General features: G+C 39.0%; 1 protein-coding gene across 4 annotated transcripts in view; it reads left to right on the forward strand.

Moving 5' to 3' along the window:
* Pik3c2a (phosphatidylinositol-4-phosphate 3-kinase catalytic subunit type 2 alpha) overlaps window positions 1-23,581 on the forward strand; it is a 109,713-nt gene that overhangs the window by 68,371 nt on the left and 17,761 nt on the right. For all 4 annotated transcript variants that reach the window (XM_070032801.1, XM_070032799.1, XM_070032798.1 and 1 more), the window contains 10 exons: window positions 5,139-5,250; window positions 6,815-6,960; window positions 10,370-10,558; window positions 10,987-11,080; window positions 11,493-11,587; window positions 12,190-12,370; window positions 14,755-14,859; window positions 15,983-16,075; window positions 18,985-19,114; window positions 23,312-23,448. In XM_070032801.1, coding sequence (XP_069888902.1) covers window positions 5,139-5,250; window positions 6,815-6,960; window positions 10,370-10,558; window positions 10,987-11,080; window positions 11,493-11,587; window positions 12,190-12,370; window positions 14,755-14,859; window positions 15,983-16,075; window positions 18,985-19,114; window positions 23,312-23,448 — 1,282 coding nt within the window. The remainder of the gene's footprint in view (window positions 1-5,138; window positions 5,251-6,814; window positions 6,961-10,369; window positions 10,559-10,986; window positions 11,081-11,492; window positions 11,588-12,189; window positions 12,371-14,754; window positions 14,860-15,982; window positions 16,076-18,984; window positions 19,115-23,311; window positions 23,449-23,581) is intronic.

The following is a 23,581-nucleotide window of genomic DNA, read 5'->3' on the forward strand; positions in this document are numbered from 1 at the left end:
ACAGAGGCTAAAGGCTTTACTTGTTCTTCATGATAGAAGTGAGACTTGAGCTTGTTGATATGACTCCTGGGTGAGGCTTCTTGAATATTATCCTATATTGACATTCCCAAATCTGCTAGATACCATGATACTTTCTGGTTTCTCTAGAATATTTGGAGACATTGTGTTTCATAGGGAAGTGATGGGATAATGGATCTTTTTAGTATAAAAACAATTTAATCTGGACATTGTGATGACCTCCTGTAAATCCCAGGAATCATGAGGCTGAGGCCATTCTGGGCTACATACTGAGACCCTGTTTTAAAAAACAAACAAAAAGCAGTATAATATCAAGAACAAAATAATCCTATGAATCTAATCCTACTTCCCATTTCTTAAGTGGCAAGCACACCATTTGGTTTTCCAGTAATCATTACTTGAAGTTGTATCTTCACAAATTTTGTTCTGTTTCTCACTTAAATTGCATTAACTGGTATATATTTTCTTGCTTTTTCTTATACTTTCCTCATACTTGAGGCAGGAAAGGAAACTTTTTGAAAGTTTGAAATTTTACTTGGCACCTGTTATAATTCTGAACCATCAAAGGCTAGAGGAAAGTACGAGATAGCAGGTGAAAGGATTACTCTTAATGATATCTTCCTAAATATAATTCATTAGTTTGCTAAAATAGAATATACTGGTATCATTGGCCCCATGAAAGAGATTTGTTTTCACCTTTTTTAGTAAGTTTGTATGAGAGAGTAACTGTGAGAAAATTAATTTTAATTTTTGTAAATACCCTAGTTTTGAAAAACATCCTTTTGGGGGTGCTGGGGGATTTTGCTTAATTATAGAACCATTTCTTTTTTTTTAAACCATTTCTGTTGTCTGATAATACATGTTTTTTGTTGTTGTTGGTTTTTGTTTTTTAATGGTACTGGGGTTTGAACTCAGGGCCCTGAATTTGCTGGGCAGGTGGTTTACTATTCAGGTCTCCCCCTGGAATCCCTTGCTTTTTGTTATTTTTCTAGTATGGTTTGGCATTTTTACCCAGGGTGAAAAGTGTGATCTTGTGATTTCCCCCTCCCTAAATTGAAGGGATTACAAGCATGAGCCACCATGCCCACCTATAAATGACTTTTTTTTTTCCTGAGTGGTTTATTGAAGATAAGAGTCTCAAGGTTACTGGGAATGTGGCTTAGTGGTAGAGTGCTTGCCTAACATGCATGATGCCCTGGATTTAATTTCTCAGTACCACATAAACAGAAAAGCCTGAAGTGGTTCTGTGGCTCAAGTGGTAAAGTGCTAGCCTTAAGCAAAAGAAGCTCAAGGACAGTGCCCAGGTGAATTCAAACCCTAGAACTGGCAAAAAAAAAAAAAAAAAAAGCCTCAAGGACTTTCCTGCCTGAGCTGGCAGTGAAACACATCCTCAGATCTTGGACTAATGAGTAGCTAGCCTTACATATGTTATGTGAGCCACCAGTGCCTGGCTGCATATAAATGATTTTTTAAATGAATAACATCCTTTCATAATTCAGGAAATAATAAAGTGAAAGATGGTTGACTTCTATTAGATTTTTCAGTAGTTCACATTAGCACTACCATTAAATAATGAATAAAGTAGGGTACAGATGGCTCATTACTGTAATCCTTAGGAGGCTGAGATATGAGGATCCTGGTTTGCAGCTTACCTAGGCAGGAAAGTGAAGACTCCAGTTAACCACCAGAAAGCCTGAAGTGGAGCTGTGGCTCAAGTGATAAGCACCAGCCTTGAGCAAAACTCAGGAACACCATTCGGGCCCCAAGTTCAAGCCTCAGTACCAACACAAACGAATAAAAATAATAAAATAAATGAGTGAATGAATGGTGTTAAGTTCAATTCTGTAAAATAATATAGTCACCTAAGGTCCTGTTAGATTTTTTTTTTCATGTTAGGTCTTGACACTTGATAAATACATTAAAAGGGAAAATTTTATATTCAAAAATATAAACAAAGTGTTTAATGATCTGGTTCAGATAACTCTTTGTAATCAGATAACACCAGTAAACCTGGTCTTCCAGTTCTCTTTAAAATATTTCTGTTTAGCTGGGCCCCAGTGGCTCATACCTGTAATCCTAACTACTCAGGAGGCTGAGATCTGAGGATCATGGTTCAAAGCCAGCCTGGGCAGGAAAGTCCATGAGATTCTTTTTTTTTTTTTTTTTTTTTTTTTGTCGGCCGTGGGGCTTGAACTCTGGGCCTGGGCGCTGTCCCTCAGCTCTTCAGCTCAAGGCGAGCGCTCTACCACTTGAGCTACAGCGCCACTTCCGGTTTTCTGGTGGTTTATTGGAGATAGGAGTCTCACGGTCTCTCCTGCCCGGGCTGGCTTTGAACCGCGATCCTCAGATCTCAGCCTCCTGAGTAGCTAGGATTACAGGCGTGAGCCACCAGCGCCCGGCTTAGTCCATGAGATTCTTATCTCCAATTAACCACCAGAAAACAGAAGTGGCGCTGTGGCTTAAGAGGTAGAGTGCTTGCCTTGAGCTGAAGAGCTGAGCGACAGCTCCCAGGTCCAGAGTTCAAGCCCCATGACTGACCAAAAAAAAAAAAAAGAAAATACAAGAGTTTTTGTTGAACAACACTGGAGAGGTTGGAGGCATGACTTAGTTTTTAAGTGCTTGCCTAGCATGTATTAGGCTCTCAGTTCTATCCTCAGCCCTGCAAATGAGAATTTAAAAACAAAACAAAAAAACGAAACCCCCTGAATATACCAGAAAAATGTAATCGGCAAAATTCAGGCTATTGTAAATTCTACATATAGAAAGCCTGAATTTTGAACAAATAGCAAGGGGTAGAAAAAGAAAAGAAAGTCAGGTGTCGGTGGCTCACACCTGTAATCCTAGCTACTCAAGAGGCTGAGATCTGAGGGTCATGGTTCAAAGCCAGCCCAGGCAGGAAAGTCCATGAGACTCTTTTTTTTTTTTTTTAATTTTATTTTTTTTGTAAATTTTATTTTATTTTATTTGTGAACATACTGTACAGAGGAGTTACAATTACATGGGCAGGATAATGCGTACATTTCTTACCAAGCATTGCAGCCTCCTCCTTTGTTTACCCTTCACATCCCTTCCCAGCCTCCCCCCTCCCCCCCAAGTCCATGAGACTCTTATCTCCAATTAACCACCAGAAAACCAGAAGTGGTTCGGTTCTATTGCTCAAGGAGTAGAGTGCTCACCTTGAGCTGAAGAGCGCAGGGACAGTGCCCAAGCACAGAATTCAAGCCCTATGACCAGGAAGAGAGAAAGGGAGAGAGAGAGAGAAAGAGAGGAAAGATATCAGATAGGAAAATGCTTTAGGCTTTGAGAGTTACAAATGTGATGTTACAAGTCTAAAAGCTAACACAGGTAATACACATGAGGCTTTGAGTCAAAACATCCCCTGCTGCTCTTCTTCCCCAAAGGTATCAACTAGGTGCAAGTATTGGACTTTGCTTGGATTGTTTCTAGCAACCCCATTGTTTTTGTTTTTGTTTGTTTTGTTTTTTAAAAAGCTAAGACTCTCAAGGACATTTGAATACTGGCAAAATATTTCATGGTATCAACTAGTAGTTATTTTAGGGGTGACAGTAGTATTATATTTACTTTAAAAGGAAATCGTTTTTTGTTTAGAAATCTGTAACCAAATTTATAGGTGAAATTGTATTATATAGTTTATCTTGAAACAGTTTAGCTGTGGGTATGATTTTTAAGAAATAACAGGCTTTGTGTTTGATAGGAAGGAATCCCCAACTCCTCCCTCATTTTTTTTTTTTTTTTTTTAAGTAGGATCTTGCTTTTTTTTTTTTTTCCTCTCAGTCGTGGGGCTTGAACTCTGGGTCTGGGTGCTGTCCCTCAGCTCTTCAGCTCAAAGTGAGCACTCAACCACTTGAGCCATAGCACCACTTCTGGTTTCTGTTGGTGTTTATTGGAGGTAAGAGTCTCATGGACTTTGCTGCCCAGGCTGGCTTTGAACTATGATTCTCAGATCTCAGCCTAATGAATAGCTAGGATTGCAGGTGAGAGCCATCAGCCCCTGGTGGATCTTGCATTTTTGTTTGAGCTGGCTGACTGGCTGGCTGGTTTGGACTGCAATCTTCCTGTTTACATATCCTCATAGGTGGAATGATAGAGACATGCCATTAAACCCAGCTTTATTGATTGAAATGGGGTTCTCAATAGGTTTTTGCCCCAGCTGGCCTCAACTACTGTCTTCCTTATTTTTGCCTCCTAAGTATCTGGGATTCTGGAGGAGTCACAGCACCTGGCCCCCTTGCCTGGTTTTTGAGATATATAATATAGCATAATATTCATTTATGTATTCATAGCTACTATTACAACAGCAAACTTGAATCTTAGCAACAGAGATGGTGCAGCCCATAAAGCCCATCCCTTAGCTAGTTAATTAATTAATGGTTTGCTAAAAAAGACACAGATTTTTCTCATCTCAAATGAGAAAAATGTGATTTGTCATGACATTGCAGTTTTTTCGTGTGTTCTTATTCTAATTGTAGACATCAGGAAGCAGTTCTTTAATCCATACCACCACCCTGAGAGCCCTTTCTAGAGAATCTTGAATGACTATCCTTTATACTTCTTGTTTATAGAAGTTGTTTGAGGACAGGTGATTCCTTTTCTTGGCCTAGAGATTATTCTTTTCAAGATACATTTTTCATTCTCACCTTTCTTTCCTATACTAAACTTCAGTATTTCAAATGTTTACCTAAAATGTTAGTAACATATAGAGTGACTCCATATATATATATATATATATATATATATATATATATACATATATATATATATTTTTTTTTTTTTTTTGCTAGTCTTGGGACTTGAACTCATAGCCTGGGCACTGTTCCTAAGCTTTTTTGGTTCAAGGCTAGCACTCTACCACTTGAGCCACAGTACCACTTCCAGGTTTTGTTTGTTTTTTTGTTTATGTGGTACTAAGGAATCGAACCCAGGGCTTCATGCATGCTAGGCAAGCAGTCTACCACTAAGCCACATTCCCAGCTCCTCCTGATACATTATTAAAGAAAGATGAGAGGTGATACTTTCTGTTCACATTAACAGTTGTTAATGTGAACAAAACATGTGTTTTGGATTTTTAAATGAAAATCATTATTTCTCTATTCATGAAGGTTTTTAACATGTGGAACTAAACTTCTATACCTTTGGACTTCATCACATGTAAATTCTATTCCTGGAACAATTCCCAAAAAAGGATATGTCATGGAAAGAATAGTGCTACAGGTAAAGGTTCTTGACATGTGGAAAGGTTTAAATTTAAATTTTTTATAAAAAGTGTCTGTGTATAATATGATCTGGGATGTTACTGAGGGAATCTAATCAATCTTCTTTTATCTATCTTCAACTTAAATGTCATAAAACCTTTTATAAAATCTTTTCCAGTTTCTGAGAAAGAGAAAAATATGTATTAAACTAATTACAAGAAATAAGCCAGCTGGGCGCCTGTGGCTCATGCCTGTAATCCTAGCTGCCTAGGAGTCTGAGATCTGAGGATCACAGTTCAAAGCCAGCCTGGGCAGGAAAGTCTGTGAAACTCTTACCTCCAATGAACCAACAGAAAACCAGAAGTGGCGCTGTAGCTCAAGTGGTAGAGCACTAGCCTTGAGCTGAAGAGCTGAGGGACAGTGCCCAGGCCCAGAGTTCAAGCCCCATGACCGACAAAAAAAAAAAAAAAAAACCAGCCAAAAGGCGGCTCAGTGGTAGAGTGCTTGCCTTGCATACATGAGGCCCTGGATTCGATTCCTTATTACCACATAAGCAGAAAAGGCCAGAAGTGGCCCTGTGGCTCAAGTGGTAGAGTGCTAGCCTTGAGCTGAAGAGCTAAGGGACAGTGCCCAGGCCCAGAGTTCAGACCCCCACAACTGACAAAAAAAAAAAAAAAAAGAAAGAAAAGAAGCTGGGTTGGGTACCGGTGTCTCATGCCTGTAATCCTAGCTACTCAGGAGGTTGAGATTTTTTTTTATAATGTTTTTTATTGTGAAAATATGTACAGAGGGGTTATAATCACATGAGCAAGGTAATGAGTACATTTCTTATCAAGCATTGTTGCCTCCTCGTTTGTTTTTCCCCCACCATCCCAGAAGGTTGAGATTTGAGGATAGAGGTTCAAATCCAGCCTGGGCAAGAAAGTCCGTGAGACTCTTATCTCCAATACACCACTCAGAAAACCGGAAGTGGCGCTGTGGCTCAAGTGGTAGACCACTAGCCTTGAGCTGAAGAGCTGAAGGACAGTGCCCAGGCCCAGAGTTCAAGCCCCATAACCGACCAAAAGAATAAAGAAAAAAAAAAGAAAAGAAATAAGCCTGGTGCTGGTGGCTCATGCCTGTAATCCTAGCTACTCAGGAGGCTGAGATCTGAGGATCATGGTTCAAAGCCCGCCCGGGCAGGAAAGTCAGTGAGATTCTTATCTCCAATTAACCACCAGAAAACCAGAAGTGGTACTGTGGCTTAAATGGTAGAGTGCTAGCCTTGAGCTGAAGAGCTTAGAGAAAGCACCCAGACCCAGAGTAAGCCCCATGACCAACCAAAAAAAAAAAAAAAAAACCCCAAAACTTATTACAAGAAATATGTTATATATATATATATATATATATATATATATATATACACTATATACTGCTATTGAGAATTACCAAATATTGATAATCATTTTCAACAAAAAGACAATAACTACTAATTTGATACTCAGTTAATCTATCCTGATTGCTAAAAAATGCCAGTTCTTCATAAAGTTAATTTGGCAGTTTCATGGACTTATAAACTCACCAACTTTTGTTAAAACTTTAAGGTTGATTTTCCTTCTCCTACATTTGATATTATTTATACAAATCCTCAAGTTGACAGAAGTGTTACACAGCAACAAGACTTAGAGACACTGGAACATGATATAAAAGAGAAACTTCTTGATATTCTTCACAGAGATTCATCACTTGGGTATGCTTTGCTTATTCTATTTTGCTTGGGAATTTCCTACGATGTAAAACTCAAATTAAGGGTTATATTAAACTCTGCCATTTAGCTCATAATTTACAAGTGATTTAGTACATGATTTGCATGTCCCAGAGTGACATGTGATTTGATATTTATTGTAAAATTGTATCATATGCTATATGGGAATTAGAGGTATAGTTCAGTGGTAAGCATTTGACTAGTATATGCAGAATCCTGGTTTCAGTCCCCAGTACCATCAAGAGAAACTATATGACTACATAAAAGTTGGAAACAGCTGAGCATTGGTGGTTCACTCCTGTAATCCTAGCTATTCAGGATGCTGAGATCTGAAGATTGCAAATTTGAAGTCAGCTTGGACAGGAAAGTCTGTAAGACTTATCTCCAATTAACCAACAAAAAGGCAGGAAGTAGAGCTGTGGTTCAAGTGGTAGAGTGCTAGCCTTCAGCAGAAAAGCTCAGGGGCAGCACCTTGATTCTGAGTTCAAGTTCCAGGGCCAGTTAAAAAAAAAAAAAAAAAGAAAGAAAGAAAGAAAAAAGAAAACAAACTTAGGAAACTTGTCCAAGTCACTTTTGTTGTTGGTGGTGGTTGCGGGGCTTGAATCCAAAGCCTGGGCACTGAGAGCCACAATGCCACTTCAGCAATTAATTGGAGATAAAAGACTCAAGGAGCTGGGCAATGGTGGCTCACTCCTGTAATCCTAGCTACTTAGGAGGCTGAGATCTAAGGATCACAGTTCAAAACCAGCCCAGGTAGAAAAGTCCGTGAGATTCTTATCTCCAATAAACCACTAGAAAACCGGAAGTGGTGCTGTGGCTCAAGTGGTAGAGTGCTGACATTGAGCTGAAGAGCTGAGGGACAGCATCTAAGCCCAGAGTTCAAGCTCCATGACCCATCAAAAAAAAAAAAAAAAAAAAAAGACTCGTGGACTTTCCTGCCTGGGCTTTGAAGTTTTCAGATCTTAGCCCCCTGAGTAGTTAGGAGTATAGGCCTGAGCCACCAGTCCCCAGCTTCCAAGTCACTTTTTACTTGATAAAAATGTAAGCAAACTGAAAAAAAATATATTTACAATAGATTTCAGTGGACTAACTTCTTTTTTCTATAAAGAGCCTTATCATATTAGTAAGATAAAGTAGTAAAAGAAAGGAAGTATGTACAGGCAATTCTTCAAAAAAGACATACAGTTCCTTTTAAACATCTAAAAAGATTTCCAACCTCCTAGTCATCAAGAAAATATAAAATAATGAAGCATATATTAGCTTACAGCCATTAGAATGGCAAAAATCAAAGTGCTTCATTCTATAAAGTATTGCTGAAAATACAAAAACATGGTAATTACTCTATTGGCAGAATTGTTCTTTTAGAGAATAATTTACAAAATCTGTGAAAGTTACAATGTGTTTGTTCTGCAACTCAGCAGTGTTCCTTCCAGCTGTATATCTTAGAGAAACTACTTATATACTTCCTTATCGAAACAAGAATGTTCATTGTAATACTTATTTGGATTGCTAAAAACTACTGAAAATACCCATCAGTACTAGTGAAATTATCCAGTGGAAGAATATAACTGTTAAGAAAATGGTTATAGATACATATTAATGTATAAGCACTATTAAATGAAGAAATAAAAGAGTAGATTAGTATATGCAGTTGCACCACTAACATAAAGGAAACGAAAAGAAAATATTCCCATATGGGTGCTTCTACATGAATAGAGTATTTGTGAAAAAATAAGCACAGTGGTAAGAGGTCCTTTGGGAAGAATTAAGAGAGAGACTTTTACTGTATACCTTTTCCAGTATTTGAATATTTCTCAGTACTTTACATGAAGTGAATATATTTTATTATATGTAAAATATAGAGAAATTAATGTTGGTTAATTGTGGATGTTTTATTCATATGAACATTCATTAAGCTTAATGCAGTTAGAATCTTCAAATTAAGTTCATTCTAACTTTTTTCTTTTTTTGTCTTGAACACTGGGCCTGGACACTCTCCCTCAGCTCTTCAGCTCAAGGCTTGAGCCACTGCCACTTCTGGTTTTCTAGTGGTTTATTGGAGATAAGAGTCTCACAGACTTTTCTGCCAGGGCTTGCTTTGAACTGCGATCCTTAGATCTCAGCCTCCTGAGTAGCCAGGATTATAGGCATGAGCCATCGGTGCCCTGCTTGTTTTAGCTTTCTTAATTCAACAATATAATCATTTTCTAAAATTTCAGAGTAACATTTGTTTTCTATATGGCATTTAATTTTACTTACATAAAATGATGATCCTTGCTATCATTTTTCCTCCCCTGGTTCTGGGGCTTAAACTCAGGGTCAGCACTGTCACTTTTGTACTCATGGCTAGCACTGAACCATTTGAGCCACAGCTCCACTTCCAGCTTTTTTTTTTTTTTTCACTTCTACCTTCTTATTTTTTTAATGTAATTTTATTGTTATTAAGGTGTTGTTAACAGAGGGTTACCATTTCACAAGGCAGGTAATGAAAATAAGAACATTTTTTTTAAAAAATTTTTTTTGGGTCCGGTCGTGGGGCCTGAACTCTGGGCCTGGGCGCTGCCCCTCAGCTCTTCAACTCAAGGCTAGCGCTCTACCACTTGAGCCACAGTGCCACTTCTGGCTTTTTTCTTTTTGCTTATGTGGTGCTGAGGAATCGAACCCAGGGCCTCGAGCATGCAAGGCAAGTGCTCTACCACTGAGCCACCTTCCCAGCCCGAGTAAATTTCTTTTTTGGACAATGTTACCCCTTTCTTCACTTTTCCCCAGTTAGCATTTGGTGCAAATTGGAGATAAGAGTCTTGTGGAATTCCTGCCCTGGCTGACTTTGAACTTCAGTCATCAGATCTCACCCTTCTCAGTAGCTAGGATTACAGGCATGAGCCACTTGCTTCTGCCACTATTATTTTTGTCTATGCGTGTGTGTGTGTGGGGGGGTGTGGGTGTGTGGGTGTGTGGGTGTGTGTGGGTGTGTGTGGGTGCGGAGAGGGTACCAGGTGTTTGAACTCGTTATTTGGAGGTAGTCTCCAGGTTTTAGCCCTTGAGTAGTTAGGATTACGGATGTGAGCCACCAGAACCAACTTTCTTGATATTAGTGTGAGATCTTATTTTGGCATCTTATTGGAGTTCAATAAATTTTTATTTTACTAAATTAACCTTTAATTTCATAACTAAGGGTCTTTTATGAGGGAATAATGATTTGTTTCTGTTTCTAAATTAGGGTAAATTGGCAATCTTGGCTATCCATTCCGTTTTTCTATTCCAATAGTATTAATGATTCCACCAAGAAATTGCTGTCCAAATGAATTTCTTCTTTGTATTTTTAATCATTGGGAATTTAACTATGTCATTTTTGTAATATCAATGAGCTTATTTAATTATATTGTGTATGCAGACTTTCTAAAGAAGATAAAGCCTTTTTGTGGGAGAAACGTTATTATTGCCTCAAACACCCAAATTGTCTTCCTAAAATACTAGCAAGTGCCCCAAACTGGAAATGGGTTAATCTTGCCAAAACTTACTCATTACTTCACCAATGGCCACCATTGTGCCCACTGACTGCATTGGAGCTTCTTGATTCAAAGTAGGTCAAATACATGTGTTTTCTCCATTGTATTGTCAGTTTTTCTAGTAATAGTATGTTGCAGAAGAAGCAGTTCCATACAATGTAAATTTATAAAGGTGTATTTATATAAGCATGATCATTTGCATAAAACTACTCATAAAAAGTTTTTCATGTCATTTAGAACTGAGAAGTTTAAGTTGTAAATATTGACTTATTGTAGAGCTAAAACTAATTTTTATGCACTTAAAGTTTCTAAATAGTTCCAAAATGTTGAGTCTGTATTTGTAAAGGGAAATTTTATTCTTTAAAAAAGAACAAATATTATTGCTTTTGAATGAACAGCTATTTGAATTTCCTCTGTCAAAATTAAATTGCGATTGTATATTTAGGAAATCAGCTTCACTAGAAAGAAATCATTGTCAAATCTTGAATTTCTGATATTCTAGATTTGCTGATCAGGAAGTGAGATCCCTAGCTGTGGCTTGGATTGAGGCTATTAGTGACGATGAGCTAACAGATCTTCTTCCACAGTTTGTGCAAGTGAGTTTTTTCTTCTTTTGACTCTACCCTGGTTTTTGTAAGGAGGGAACCTGCTAAGGGATCCTCTTTCTATTTTGATTGAAATTGCCATGTATGGCAATTTTGATTTGCCCCACCTGAATTTTTAATTCTCAAACTAGATTAGTGCTTTTTCTTGATTTTTGTTTACTGGCCTACATTAATTAACCTGTGTTTATATAGTGCTATGGACTGAATACATCTCTTTTCACATGCTATGAAAGTAGTTTACCATTTAGCTATATACAGCCCGTTCGATTTTTTTTTTGGTAAATATCATACTTTTATCAGTAAGAATAATATCGAGTTTTTATGATTAATATTTTGATAATGTCATCCCAACAACTTAGTATGTGTTTGACCACTAATAATTCTTACTTTTTTCTACACTTAGGCTTTGAAATATGAAATTTACTTGAATAGTTCATTAGTGCACTTTCTTCTGTCCAGAGCATTGGGAAATATCCAGATAGCACACAGTTTATATTGGTAAGATTTAAATTTTATTGAGTAACATGTTTCCATTGCTAGTATCTATGAGATGGCACATTCTAAAATAGTGTACTTAAGACTATTGCCGGGCGCCTGGTGGCTTACTCCTGTAATCCTAGTTACTCAGGAGGCTGAGATCTGAGGATCAGGGTTCAAAGCCAGCCTGGGCAGAAAAAGTCCATGAAACTCTTATCTCCAGTAAACCACTCAGAAAACAAGAAGTGGTGCTGTGGCGCAAGTGGTAGAGTGCTTGCCTTGAGCTGAAGAGCTGAGGGACAGCACCTAAGCCCAGAGTTTAAGCCCCATGACTGACAAGACAAAAAAAGAAAAAAAGACTATTTATTGTGGATACCAGATGTCTTCCTGAATGTATTATTATCAGTAAACTAAAATTTTATCTTGCAAAATAAAACCAAAAATAACAAAATCTTCTATTAGAAAATATTTGGCACATTATAGCTCTGTATTTAATTAGTTTTTACTTGCTATATGGCTTAAAATAAATTCCTAGATACCAGAAACAGGACTTGTTAACTTTATTTTTGAGTAAGCTTCATCCATTTTTCAGAAGTGGCTGACAAAATTTTTTGCTGTTTTAGGCTTCTCAAGGATGCCCTGCATGATACACAGTTTGGTGCCCGATATGAACATGTGTTGGGTGCTCTCCTCTCAGTAGGAGGAAAAGGACTTAGAGAAGAACTTTCTAAGCAGATGAAACTTGTACAGCTTTTAGGAGGAGTAGCAGAAAAAGTAAGGCAGGCCAGTGGATCAGCCAGACAGGTATGTACCCATGAAAAATAATATACATGCTTTTGATATTTAAGTATATTTAGAATTGATTCCCAGTTGAAGCCTTAACTACACCTTTGTTGTTTTGATCAGATTATAAAATACAAGGACTGCTTTAAATATATAGTAAAACATTTTAGAACATATAGCACTAAGATCAGTGCTTTAATTATGCAAATTAATGTTTCTGATCAAAATTGTTAATTTATAGTATAAAATATGAAGTCTACCATTTTCAAATTGTCTTTTGGACTTTGTGACTTTTTAAATATATACAAAAATTTTCAAATTTTAAAATAAAACTAAAAGGAAAATAAGTAAAATAATTTAAAAGTATTTGTATTTAGTATAAATATTTAAAAATATTTAAATAACTTAATGATGGCACAATTTTAATAAGCAATCACTTAATTTAAATATTTAAATAAACATATTCGGGGCTGGGAAGGTGGCTCAGTGGTAGAGCGCATGCCTTGCATGCCAGAGGCCCTGGGTTCGATTCCTCAGCACCACATAAGCAAAAAAAGAAAAAAGCCGGAAGTGGCACTGTGGCTCAAGGGGTAGAGCGCTAGCCTTGAGCTGAAGAGCTGAGGGACAGCGCCCAGGCCCAGAGTTCAGGCCTCACAACCGGACTCAAAAAAACAAACAAACAAACAAACACATTCATAGCTTTGTAAACTTAGTTTTTAGAAGTTCTACCACATTGTAATTTCCAGAGATATTTGGTTTTTAAAAGTAAACAAGACAGCTGGTTGCCCATTGCTCACTACTGTAATCCTAGCTATTGAGGAGGCTGAGATCTGAGAATCATGGTTCAAAGCCAGCCTGGGCAGAAAAGTCCTATGAGACTCTTACCTCCAATTAACCACTCAAAAACTAGAAATGGAACTGTGGCTCAAAGTGGTAGAGTGCTTGCCTTGAGCAAAAAAAGCTTAGGGACAGTACCCAGGCCCTGGGTTCAAGTCCCACAAATGACAAAACAAAAAACCTTTAAAAAAACACTTTTTTTTTCTTAAAGTTATACAGAGTAAGATTTCAGTATTACATTTCCACACATGATTACATTGTGTGCCATTCAATCTCACCCTCTGTCACTCCAGAGGCTTTTTTTCCCCAGTCCTGGGGCTTGAACTCAGAGCGTGGGACTGTTCCTGAGCCTCTTTGTGCTCAAAGCTAGCACTTTATCACTTTGAGCTACAGAGCCACTTCCAGCTTTTTCTGAGTAGTTTATTGGAGATAAGAGTCTCATAGACTTTCCTGCCCAGGCTGGCTTTGAACTGTGATCCTCAGATCTCAACCTCCTGAGTATCTAGGATTACAGGCGTGAGCCACCAACACCTGGCTCTGCAGAGGTGTTTTGTTTTATTTTGTTTTTGTCAGTTGTGAGGCTCGAACTCCAGGCCTGGGCACTGTACCAGTGAGCAGTCGACCACTTGAGTCACAGCACTTCCAGTTTTCTAGTGGTTTATTGGAGAAAAGAGTCTCATGGACTTTCCCCCTGGCTGGCTTTGAACATGATCCTCAGATCTCAGCCTCACGAGTAGCTAGGATTATAGGTGTGAGCCAAGGGCACCCAAGCTACGAGTGTTTAGTTTTTGGTGGGTTTGTTTTGCTTTGTTTCATGCTAGGAATTGATCTCATATCATACTGTTCTTTTGTGTTTTGTGTTTGGGTTTTTTTTTTTTTTTTTTGGTCTGGTCATGGGGCCTGAACTCTGGGCCTGGGCATTGTCCCTCAGCTCTTCAGCTCAAGGCTAGCGCTCTACTCCTTGAGCCACAGAGCCACTTCCGGCTTTTTTCTTTTTGCTTATGTGGTGCTGAGGAATCGAACCCAAGGCCTCTGGCATGCAAGGCAAGCGCTGTACTACTGAGCCACCTTCCCAGCCCGAGCTTTAACATTTTCGTGTATACGTATACATGGTTTAACACATATACTTTTCCTCCATATGTTCATATCCTTTGCTCATTCTTTTTATAGTAAAAATTAACTTCTGGGGCTGGGAAGGTGGCTAAGTGGTAGAGCGCTAGCCTTGAGCTGAAGAGTCGAGGACAGCGCCCAGACCCAGAGTTCAGGCCCCACGACCGGACCTCTCCCCCCCCCCCATAGAAAGAAGTTGTACTAAAGAAGTTAATTTGGGGGGGGGGTCCGGTCGTGGGGCCTAAACTCTGGGTCTGGGCACTGTCCTCGGCTCTTCAGCTCAAGGCTAGTGCTCTACCACTTGAGTCACAGCGCCACTTCTGGCTTTTTCCTTATGTGGTGCTGAGGAATCGAACCTAGGACCTCAGGCATGCAAGGCAAGTGCTCTATCACTGAGCCACCTTCCCAGCCCCTAGTACAACTTCTTTATGTACTGATTGTAACCATTTCTTCCATAGGTTGTCCTTCAGAGGAGTATGGAACGTGTACAGTCGTTTTTTCAGAAAAATAAATGTCGGCTTCCTCTCAAACCAAGTCTAGTGGCAAAAGAATTAAATATTAAGGTGATCTAATACTTAAGAACCCATACTAAATTTAAAATAACATATAGAAGGGAAATGCATAGAAATTCTTCTAGCAAATGAGGATAAAACTTGCATAGTTTGGCTATAAGTACTTAGGAAAACAAATTTCTTTGTCATTAGGGGCTATGTCTTAGCACCTATTACTGAAAGAGAAAAGGTATAACATTATTTAGTACCTTAGATTTTGTTGTTATTCCTCTTAAGTTGGTCTGAAAGTCTTAAATTAGCTTTTTAGCTAATTTTATTTTACTATGTGCTTTGGATGAGTGGTGCAGCTCGGTTGTAGTTGAGTGCTTGCCTTGCATGCCCAAGGACCTCAACCAATAAGTTTTTTTTGCTACTAGCTTATTAATATTTTTGTCAGTGTTTGATTCATGCATAAGTCATTGTAACAGTACCTATAAGTAGAAGAAATAGAGATCTCATCACTAAATTTTGTTCACTAAATTTTGAAGGATTTGGACACTTAGAAAACTTTAATCTCAGATTTAAAAATTTTTGCCTCTCTGACTTTACAGAGATATTTTAGTCATATTATAATATGTTTATTTTTATATTTGTTTTTTTTTTGGGTCCGGTCGTGGGGCCTGAACTCTGGGCCTGGGCACTATCCCTCAGCTCTTCAGCTCAAGGCTAGCGCTCTACCACCTGAGCCACAGCACCACTTCTGGCTTTTTTCCTTTTTGCTTATGTGGTGCTGAGGAATCAAACCCAGGGCCTCAGGCATGCAAGGCAAGCACTCTACCTCTGAGCCACCTTCCCAGCCCCTTATAATATGTTTAAATTGCAAAATTTGTGTTTATATACATCTGCTAGATGATTTTCATTTTCCTATTATTATTATTATTATTATTATTATTATTATTATTATTATTATTATTGTCGGTCATGGGGCTTGAACTCTGGGCCTGGGCACTGTCCCTCAGCTCTTCAGCTGAAGGCAAGCACTCTACCACTTGAGCTACAGTGCCACTTCCTCATTTTCCTGTTATTTATCTTCATTCAAATAACATAAAAGGAGAAATGGCTTGGACAAAAATAATTCCTCAATTTATTTTTATTCCAGTATTATCTTTTTAATGCTTGAATGTTGTATTTGTAGTCATGTTCTTTCTTCAGTTCTAATGCTGTACCTCTAAAAGTCACAATGGTGAATGCTGATCCTATGGGAGAAGAAATTAACGTTATGTTTAAGGTGAGCAAAGTAAGATTACTTTTTTCTTTTTTCTTTCTTGGAGACAAAATATCACTGTGTTGCTTTGGTTGCTGTCCTGGACTCCCAAGTAGCTGGGACTGTAGGTGTATACCTCTGCACCAAGCTAGCATTACTTTAAAGGAATATCAGCTTAAAAGTAATTTTAGAGGCTGAGAAGTTGGCTTAGTGGTAGAGTGCTTGCCTCGCATGCATGAGGCCCTAGGTTCGATTCCTCAGCACCAAGTAAGCAGAAAAAAGCTAGAAGTGGCCCTGTGGCAGACTGATATGAACAGCACCACTTAGATTCATGCTGTGCAAACTGCAAAATTACAAGAGCAGCACTGAGTTTTGGAAGCATACTAATTATCTATGAGTAACAGCAATACTGGAGTTGCACAGAGTAATTTAGTACTTATCAAACTTCTGTGTATTGTGATCATAATTTGTGTATTTTGAAGAGTGAAGAATTTTAGTTAATTCAATGAGTTAAGTGAAAATCCATAAAGTTAGCATCATTGAACCATTTCTATATATATATATATATATATATATATATATATATATAAAGTAATTTCCCATATACTCAGTTTATGGGGCTTCATTATTTCTTTTTATGCAATGTTAGTGTTCCTTTCTCTCTTTGTCCCTCCCTTCCTTTCTTTCTGTGTGCTTATACTCAGGGCTTAGGCATTGTCCTTAAGCTTTTTCTCTCAAGGCTAGTGCTGTACCATTTGAGCCACAGCTCTACTTATTGGCATTTTGGTGGTTAATTGGAGATAAGAGTTTAATGGACTCTCCTGCCTGAGCTGCCACAGATCTCAGCCTCCTGAGTAGCTAGGATTTCGGGTGTGAGGAACCAGTTCCCAGCTTTAAGTGCCATTTTTTGAAAAAAATATCAAGTATTTGAAATACAGAAATTTTGTGTGTGAAGACAAAGCCCCCTAATTCTCCAGACTCAAAAATGTACTCTTCAGGGCGGGGAAGGTGGCTCAGTGGTAGAGCACATGCCTTGCATGTCAGAGGCCCTGGGTTCGATTCCTCAGCACCACATAAGCAAAAAGAAAAAAGCCAGAAGTGGCGCTGTGGCTCAAGTGGTAGAGCGCTAGCCTTGAGCTGAAGAGCTGAGGGACAGCGCCCAGGCCCAGAGTTCAGGCCCCATGACTGGACCCCAAAAAAAAAAAAAAATGTACTCTTCATTTTATATATAGTTGGTCATGGGCTTGAACTCTGAGCCTGGATGCTGTCCTTCAGCTTTTCAGCTCAAGTTGAGCATTCTGCCACTTGAGACACAGCACCACTTTTGCCTTCTGGTGGTTTATTGGAGATAAGAGTTTCATGGACTTTCTTGCCTGGACTGGCTTTGAACCATGATCTCAGTCTCCTGAGTAGCTAGGATTATAGGCGTGAGCTCTTCATTACATTTAAAATATTTTTTAGGGCTGGGAAGGTAGCTCAGTGGTAGAGGGCTTGCCTTGCATGCATGAGGCCCTGGGTTCGATTCCTCAGCACCACATAAGCAAAAAGAAAAAAGCCGGAAGTAGCGCTGTGGCTCAAGTGGTAGAGCGCTGGCCTTGAGCTGAAGAGCTGAGGGACAGCGCCCAGGCCCAGAGTTCAGGCCCCACGACCGGACCCAAAATATATATATATATATATTTTTTTTAAAGAGAAAATGGAAATTGGTAGAGGTTCCAGGTAGACTTAATTTATCTTTTTATTTTGAGATAATTACAGATTCAGACAGTTATAAGAAATTATACAGAAATCTAGGTTGATGACACAAACCTGTAATTGTAGCACTGGGGAAGTAGAGGCAGGAAGATTGAGAGTTTGAGGCCAGCCTTGGCTACAGAAGGAATCTTAGGCCATCCCATGCTGCATGAGAGCCCCTGTCTCTAAAACGAAGAAAAAGTGATCAAGATGGGGAGAGGGAAGGAAAGGAAGAAAGAGACAAAGAAAAATGAAGTGAGGAAGGAAAGGAAAGAGGGAGAGAGGAAAGGAGGGAGGGAGAGAAAAGAGGGAAGGAGGGGCTGGGAAGGTGGCTCAGTGGTAGAGCGCTTGCCTTGCATGCATGAGGCCCTGGGTTCGATTCCTCAGCACCACATAAGCAAAAAGAAAAAAGCTGGAAGTGGCGCTGTGGCTCAAGTGGTAGAGCGCTAGCCTTGAGCTGAAGAGCTGAGGGACAGCGTCCAGGCCCAGAGTTCAGGCCCCATGACCGGACCCCAAAAAAAAAAAAAAAAAGAAAAGAAAAGAAAAGAGGGAAGGAAGGAAGGAAGAAGGAAGGAAGGAAGGAAGGAAGGAAGGAAGGAAGGAAGGAAGGAAGGAAGGAAGGAAAGAAAGAAATTATACAGAGAGCCTTTGGGCCCTTTACTCAATTTCTCTCAGCGGTAACAACTTGTTAACTATAGTGCAGTATGACAATTAAGTTATTGGCTTCAATATAGTAAAGACCCAAATTATTACAAAGAGTGATCCCCATGTTGCCCATCCTAAATTGAAGATAGTTTACATTCTCTAAACCTCATCTTTTAACATGTTTTGTTCAAAGCAGTGTAGCTCAGTGATAGAGTACTTGCCTAGTATGTTTAAAAAACAAAACAAAACAAAATAAAAAACCAACAACAACATTGAAGGTGTATCTCGAGTAACAGAGTGCCTACCTAGGAAGCACAAGGCCCTGAGTTCAAACCTCAGAACTGCCTCAAAAATAAATAAAAATAGAATATACTGTTTAGAATATTCAGGTAAGAAGAGGCTAAGGAATTTTCTCTAGAATGCTATTGAAGAATAAAAGTGCAATTCTGTTTATCTTATTCTTCATTTGTTCTACCCCTCTATCCAGACTTTATAGTGTATATATATATCTAGTAAGTCTTTTGGAAAAGTACAAGTTTTATTTCTTTGATTTCAAGGTTGGTGAAGATCTTCGGCAAGATATGTTAGCTTTACAGATGATAAAAATTATGGATAAGATCTGGCTTAAAGAAGGACTGGATCTGAGAATGGTAATTTTCAAATGCCTTTCAACTGGCAGAGATCGAGGTGAGTTACTCTTGGAACCTTATTTTTTGGTGAACTAGGAGTGTGCCTTAACATAAGGGTCCTGATGAAGATATATTGTAGTCTCAGTTGTTTTGCTGGTTTTGTCAGTCATGGGGCTTGAACTCAGAGCCTGGGTGCTGTCTCTAATGTTTTTCGCTCAAGGCTAGCATCTTGAATCGCAGCCCCACTTCCAGTTTTCTGGTTGTTAATTGGAGATAAGAATATCACAAACTTTTTCCTGTCTGGGCTGGCTTTAAACCAAGAACCTCAGATCTCAGCCCCCTGAGTGGGTGGGAGCTGTGGGTGGGAGGTGTGTTTCTTGTTAAAAAACAACAACTCATTGCACAGCCCTAATAAACACTCTGCAGTAACTACAAAAGTACAATGCCCAGGCACTGAGTTCAAGCACCAGGACCCATGCACATGTGCACGCACGTGCGCACGCACACACACACACACACACACATATATACACACATATACACAGAGTCAGATCAGTTTAAGAATTCTTGATGATTATTTTTACGAAATCTTATTATAAACTGAGAGTTACTTTATCAAGCAAGATTCTTCAACACAAGCCTGTCTCAATTAGATTACTTTTTTGGTCACAATACTTTATTCAACTTCTTTTTTCTTTTTGTTGATGGTGGGGCCTGAACTCTGGGCCTACGCACAGTCCCTCAGCTCTTCAGCTCAAGGATAGCGCTCTACCACTTGAGCCACAGCACCACTTCTGGATTTTTCTGCTTATGTGGTGCTGAGGAATTGAACCCAGGGCCTCATGCATGCAAGGCAAGCACTCTACCACTGAGCCACCTTCCCAGCCCTCAACTTCCTCTTTTTGAAATTCTGTTAAATTCCCTGCTTTTTAAAGTTTTCTAACTAATGAGTGAATGCTTAGGATGTACCTTGTCCTGTGCCATACTTTTCACTTGTGTTAGATAACTGTTCTTATTTTTTCATATAAAGAAACCACAGGGTAGGAATGTAGCTTAGTGGTAGCATGCTCACCTTGAACAAAAGTCTTGAGCAAAAGAAGCTCAGGGACAGTGCCCAGGCCCTGAGTTCAAGACCCATGACTGACGAAGAAAAAAAATGAAATCACAGTCAAGACTGGCCACACAAGCTCATGTCTGAGATCTCATCTGCTTGGTATGCGGAGATCAGAAAGATCATGGCTTAAGGCAAGCTTAGGGAAAAAGTAGGTCCCATCTCAACAAATGAGGTGGAAAAGTTCTGGGGTGTGACTGGAGTTGATAGAGCACCTGCCTAGCAAGCATGGGGCCCTGAGTTTAAACTTAAAGAGGAGAGAGAGGAAGAGAGGGGAGGGAGAGAGGGATAGAGAAAGAGGGACAGAGACAGACAGACAGACAGAATGAATGAATGAATGAATGAATGAATGAATGAATGAAAATGGAAGGGGAGAGGATGACAACCAGATCCTCTGTGAAGTTTTTCACAAGCTTCTCATCCTAAAGTACTTTCTCTTTCAACTCTCATACTGTCTTAATGTTCACCAGATATTTGTTTTATATTCTCAGTTTTTCCCTCTGAATGTTATATATTGATTATATACTCTCTCAGAGTAGAGACTGTATCTTATATAGATAGTAGAATTATGTATCTCTTAAAAACTTTGGTGCACTTTAAAAAAAATGTAATTAGACATAGATATGCAGTCAAGATGAATACTTTCATAGAAGAAAGGTATCACTGTGAACTATAAACTAGCTGATGCAAATGAAATAATCTAAAATTGCCAAATGAATTCCTTCTGCTATATAAAATCAGACTGTTACCACCTAGTCTTATGTATTTTCTGTATGGTTGCCTGGAGGTCATGGTCAGCTTGGTTTTCTTTTCTTTTTTTTTTTTCTTTTATAAATGTGAATTTATTTCTCCTTTCAAATTTATCAGTTTTTGTTGAATGTATTGTGAGGTTTACATCCACAATTGGGATTCTATGAAATATTTGGTGAATTGAACTTTTTTACCTTTATGTTATTCCTCTTTTTATTTTTTTTAATTTTTATTTATTTATTTTTTAATTTAATTTCATTTTATTTGAGAACATACTGTACAGAGGGGCTACAATTACATGGGCAGGATAATGCATACATTTCTTACAGCTTGGTTTTCTTGAAGGCCTTGGTGGAAAGTAGTTCAGTGTTTCCTTTTTTATTTATTTATTTATTTATTTATTTATTTATTTATTTATTTATTTATTTATTTATTTTGGGTCCGGTCGTGGGGCCTGAACTCTGGGCCGGGGCGCTGTTCCTCAGCTCTTCAGCTCAAGGCTAGCGCTCTACCACTTGAGCCACAGCGCCACTTCCAGCTTTTTTCTTTTTGCTTATTTGGTGCTGAGGAATCGAGCCCAGGGCCTCAGGCGTTCAAGGCAAGCGCTCTACCACTGAGCCACCTTCCCAGCCCCAAATGTTTCCTTTTTTAAATACAAATATATATCGTTCATCTAAAAATGTTTAAATGAAGTCAGGTGCCAGTGCCTCATGCCTACTCAGAAGATTTCAGTAGACTGAGATTTAAGGACCACAGTTAAAAGCGAGTCTGTGCAGGAAAGTCTGCAAAACTCTGGTCTAATTAACCACCAGAAAGGCTAACGTGGAACTGTGACTCAAGTGATAAGCATGCCAGCCTTGAGCAAAAAAGCTAAAGAACAGTGGGTAAGCCCTTAATTCAAGCCTCAGTAATGACACACCTACACACACACAAAGTAAATAAACCATTTTTTAAGTTATATGTGTACTTATTAAAATACCCAGATAACATAATAGAATTAATTGTAAATTTTGGTTTTCTCTCACACCTTCCTCCTCTATCATAAATATCTGAGTCCTAAAATATTACCATTACATAGCCTTTAAAGCATAATTTGTTTATATTCAAATATGCATAACATTCATGTTGGTCGTGGGGCTTGAACTCTGGGCCTGGTTGAAGTTCCTGAGTTTTTCAGCTCAAGGTGAGCGCTCTACCACTTGGGCCACAGCACCACTTCCGGTTTTCTGGTGGTTGGTTGGAGATAAGAGTCTCATGTATAGCCGGGCACTGGTGGCTCACGCCTGTAATCCTAGCTACTCAGGAGGCTGAGATCTGAGGATCGCGGTTCAAAGCCAGCCCGGGCAGGAGAGACCGTGAGACTCCTATCTCCAATAAACCACCAGAAAACCGGAAGTGGCGCTGTAGCTCAAGTGGTAGAGCACTCGCCTTGAGCTGAATAGCTGAGGGACAGCACCCAGGCCCAGAGTTCAAGCCCCACGACTGACAAAAAAAAAAAAAAGAGTCTCATGTACTTTCCTGCCCAGGCTGGCTTTGAACCACAATCCTCAGATTTCAGCCTCCTGAGTAGCTAGGATTATAGGTGTGAGCCACCAGTGCCTGGCAATTTTTTTTTTTTTTGTGAAAATACCGTACAGAGGGGTTACAATTACATGAGCAAGGCATTGTTGCCTCCTCTTTTGTTTCCCCTTACCATCCCTTCCGAACTCCCCACGCCCCCTCCCTCCCCCCTCCCCACCCTGCAACATTTTTTATAAACACAAATAATTCTCTTTTTTTGGACCTGAGACTGGGACTTGAACTTGGTACCTGGCACTTTCAAGCTCATTGGATAGTGCTCTGCCAACTGAGCTACACCTTGAACGCCCACAAAAAATTTCCCATCAGGATTTTGTTCTGGTTTGTTGTTGTTGTTGTTGTTGTTCTGGTTCTAGGTCTTGAACCTAAGGCCTGGGTGCACTGTCCTTTAGCTTTTTCATTCAAGGCTGGCACTCTATCACTTGAGCCACAGCTCCTCTTCTGGCTTTTTCATGCTTAATTGTAGATAACAGTCTCATGAACTTTCCTGCCCAGACTGGCTTCAAACTGATACATAAGCTCTTTTTCCATAAGTCCGTTAAGAACTACCTCACTGAAGTCCATTTTGTACATATCCCATAATTAATACATTGGGTGCTTGTTTTAAAGCAGTTAAGAAAAGACACTTTGCCTAGCAGCAACATTCCAGTTAGGAAGTCCAAGCACATACTTGAGACAGCTTATATCTATTCATCCCAATGATTATCCTTTAGGGATTTACACATGGATGTACAGACAATGTTCGTGTAATTTTAAAAAGACTTCTTTTTGGAAGACATTTGCACATAACTTATTTACTTATTTATTTTGTTAAAGGCATGGTGGAGTTAGTTCCTGCTTCAGATACCCTCAGGAAAATTCAAGTGGAATATGGTGTGACAGGATCCTTCAAAGATAAGCCACTTGCAGAATGGCTAAGGAAATATAACCCTTCTGAAGAAGAATATGAAAAGGTGATAAGCATATCTCTTTATTTGAAATAATTTGTCAAAAGCATATAAAGTTAGAATGTGTTTGTGACTTTAAGTAAGCTTCACTATCCGTCAGTACTGTGAAATTTGGGAAATTATGTAACCACTTAATCAC

Source organism: Dipodomys merriami, unplaced genomic scaffold (genome assembly GCF_024711535.1).
Source record: "Dipodomys merriami isolate MVZ:Mamm:240054 unplaced genomic scaffold, mDipMer1.0.p SCAF_21, whole genome shotgun sequence".
Taxonomy (NCBI): Eukaryota; Metazoa; Chordata; class Mammalia; order Rodentia; family Heteromyidae; genus Dipodomys; species Dipodomys merriami.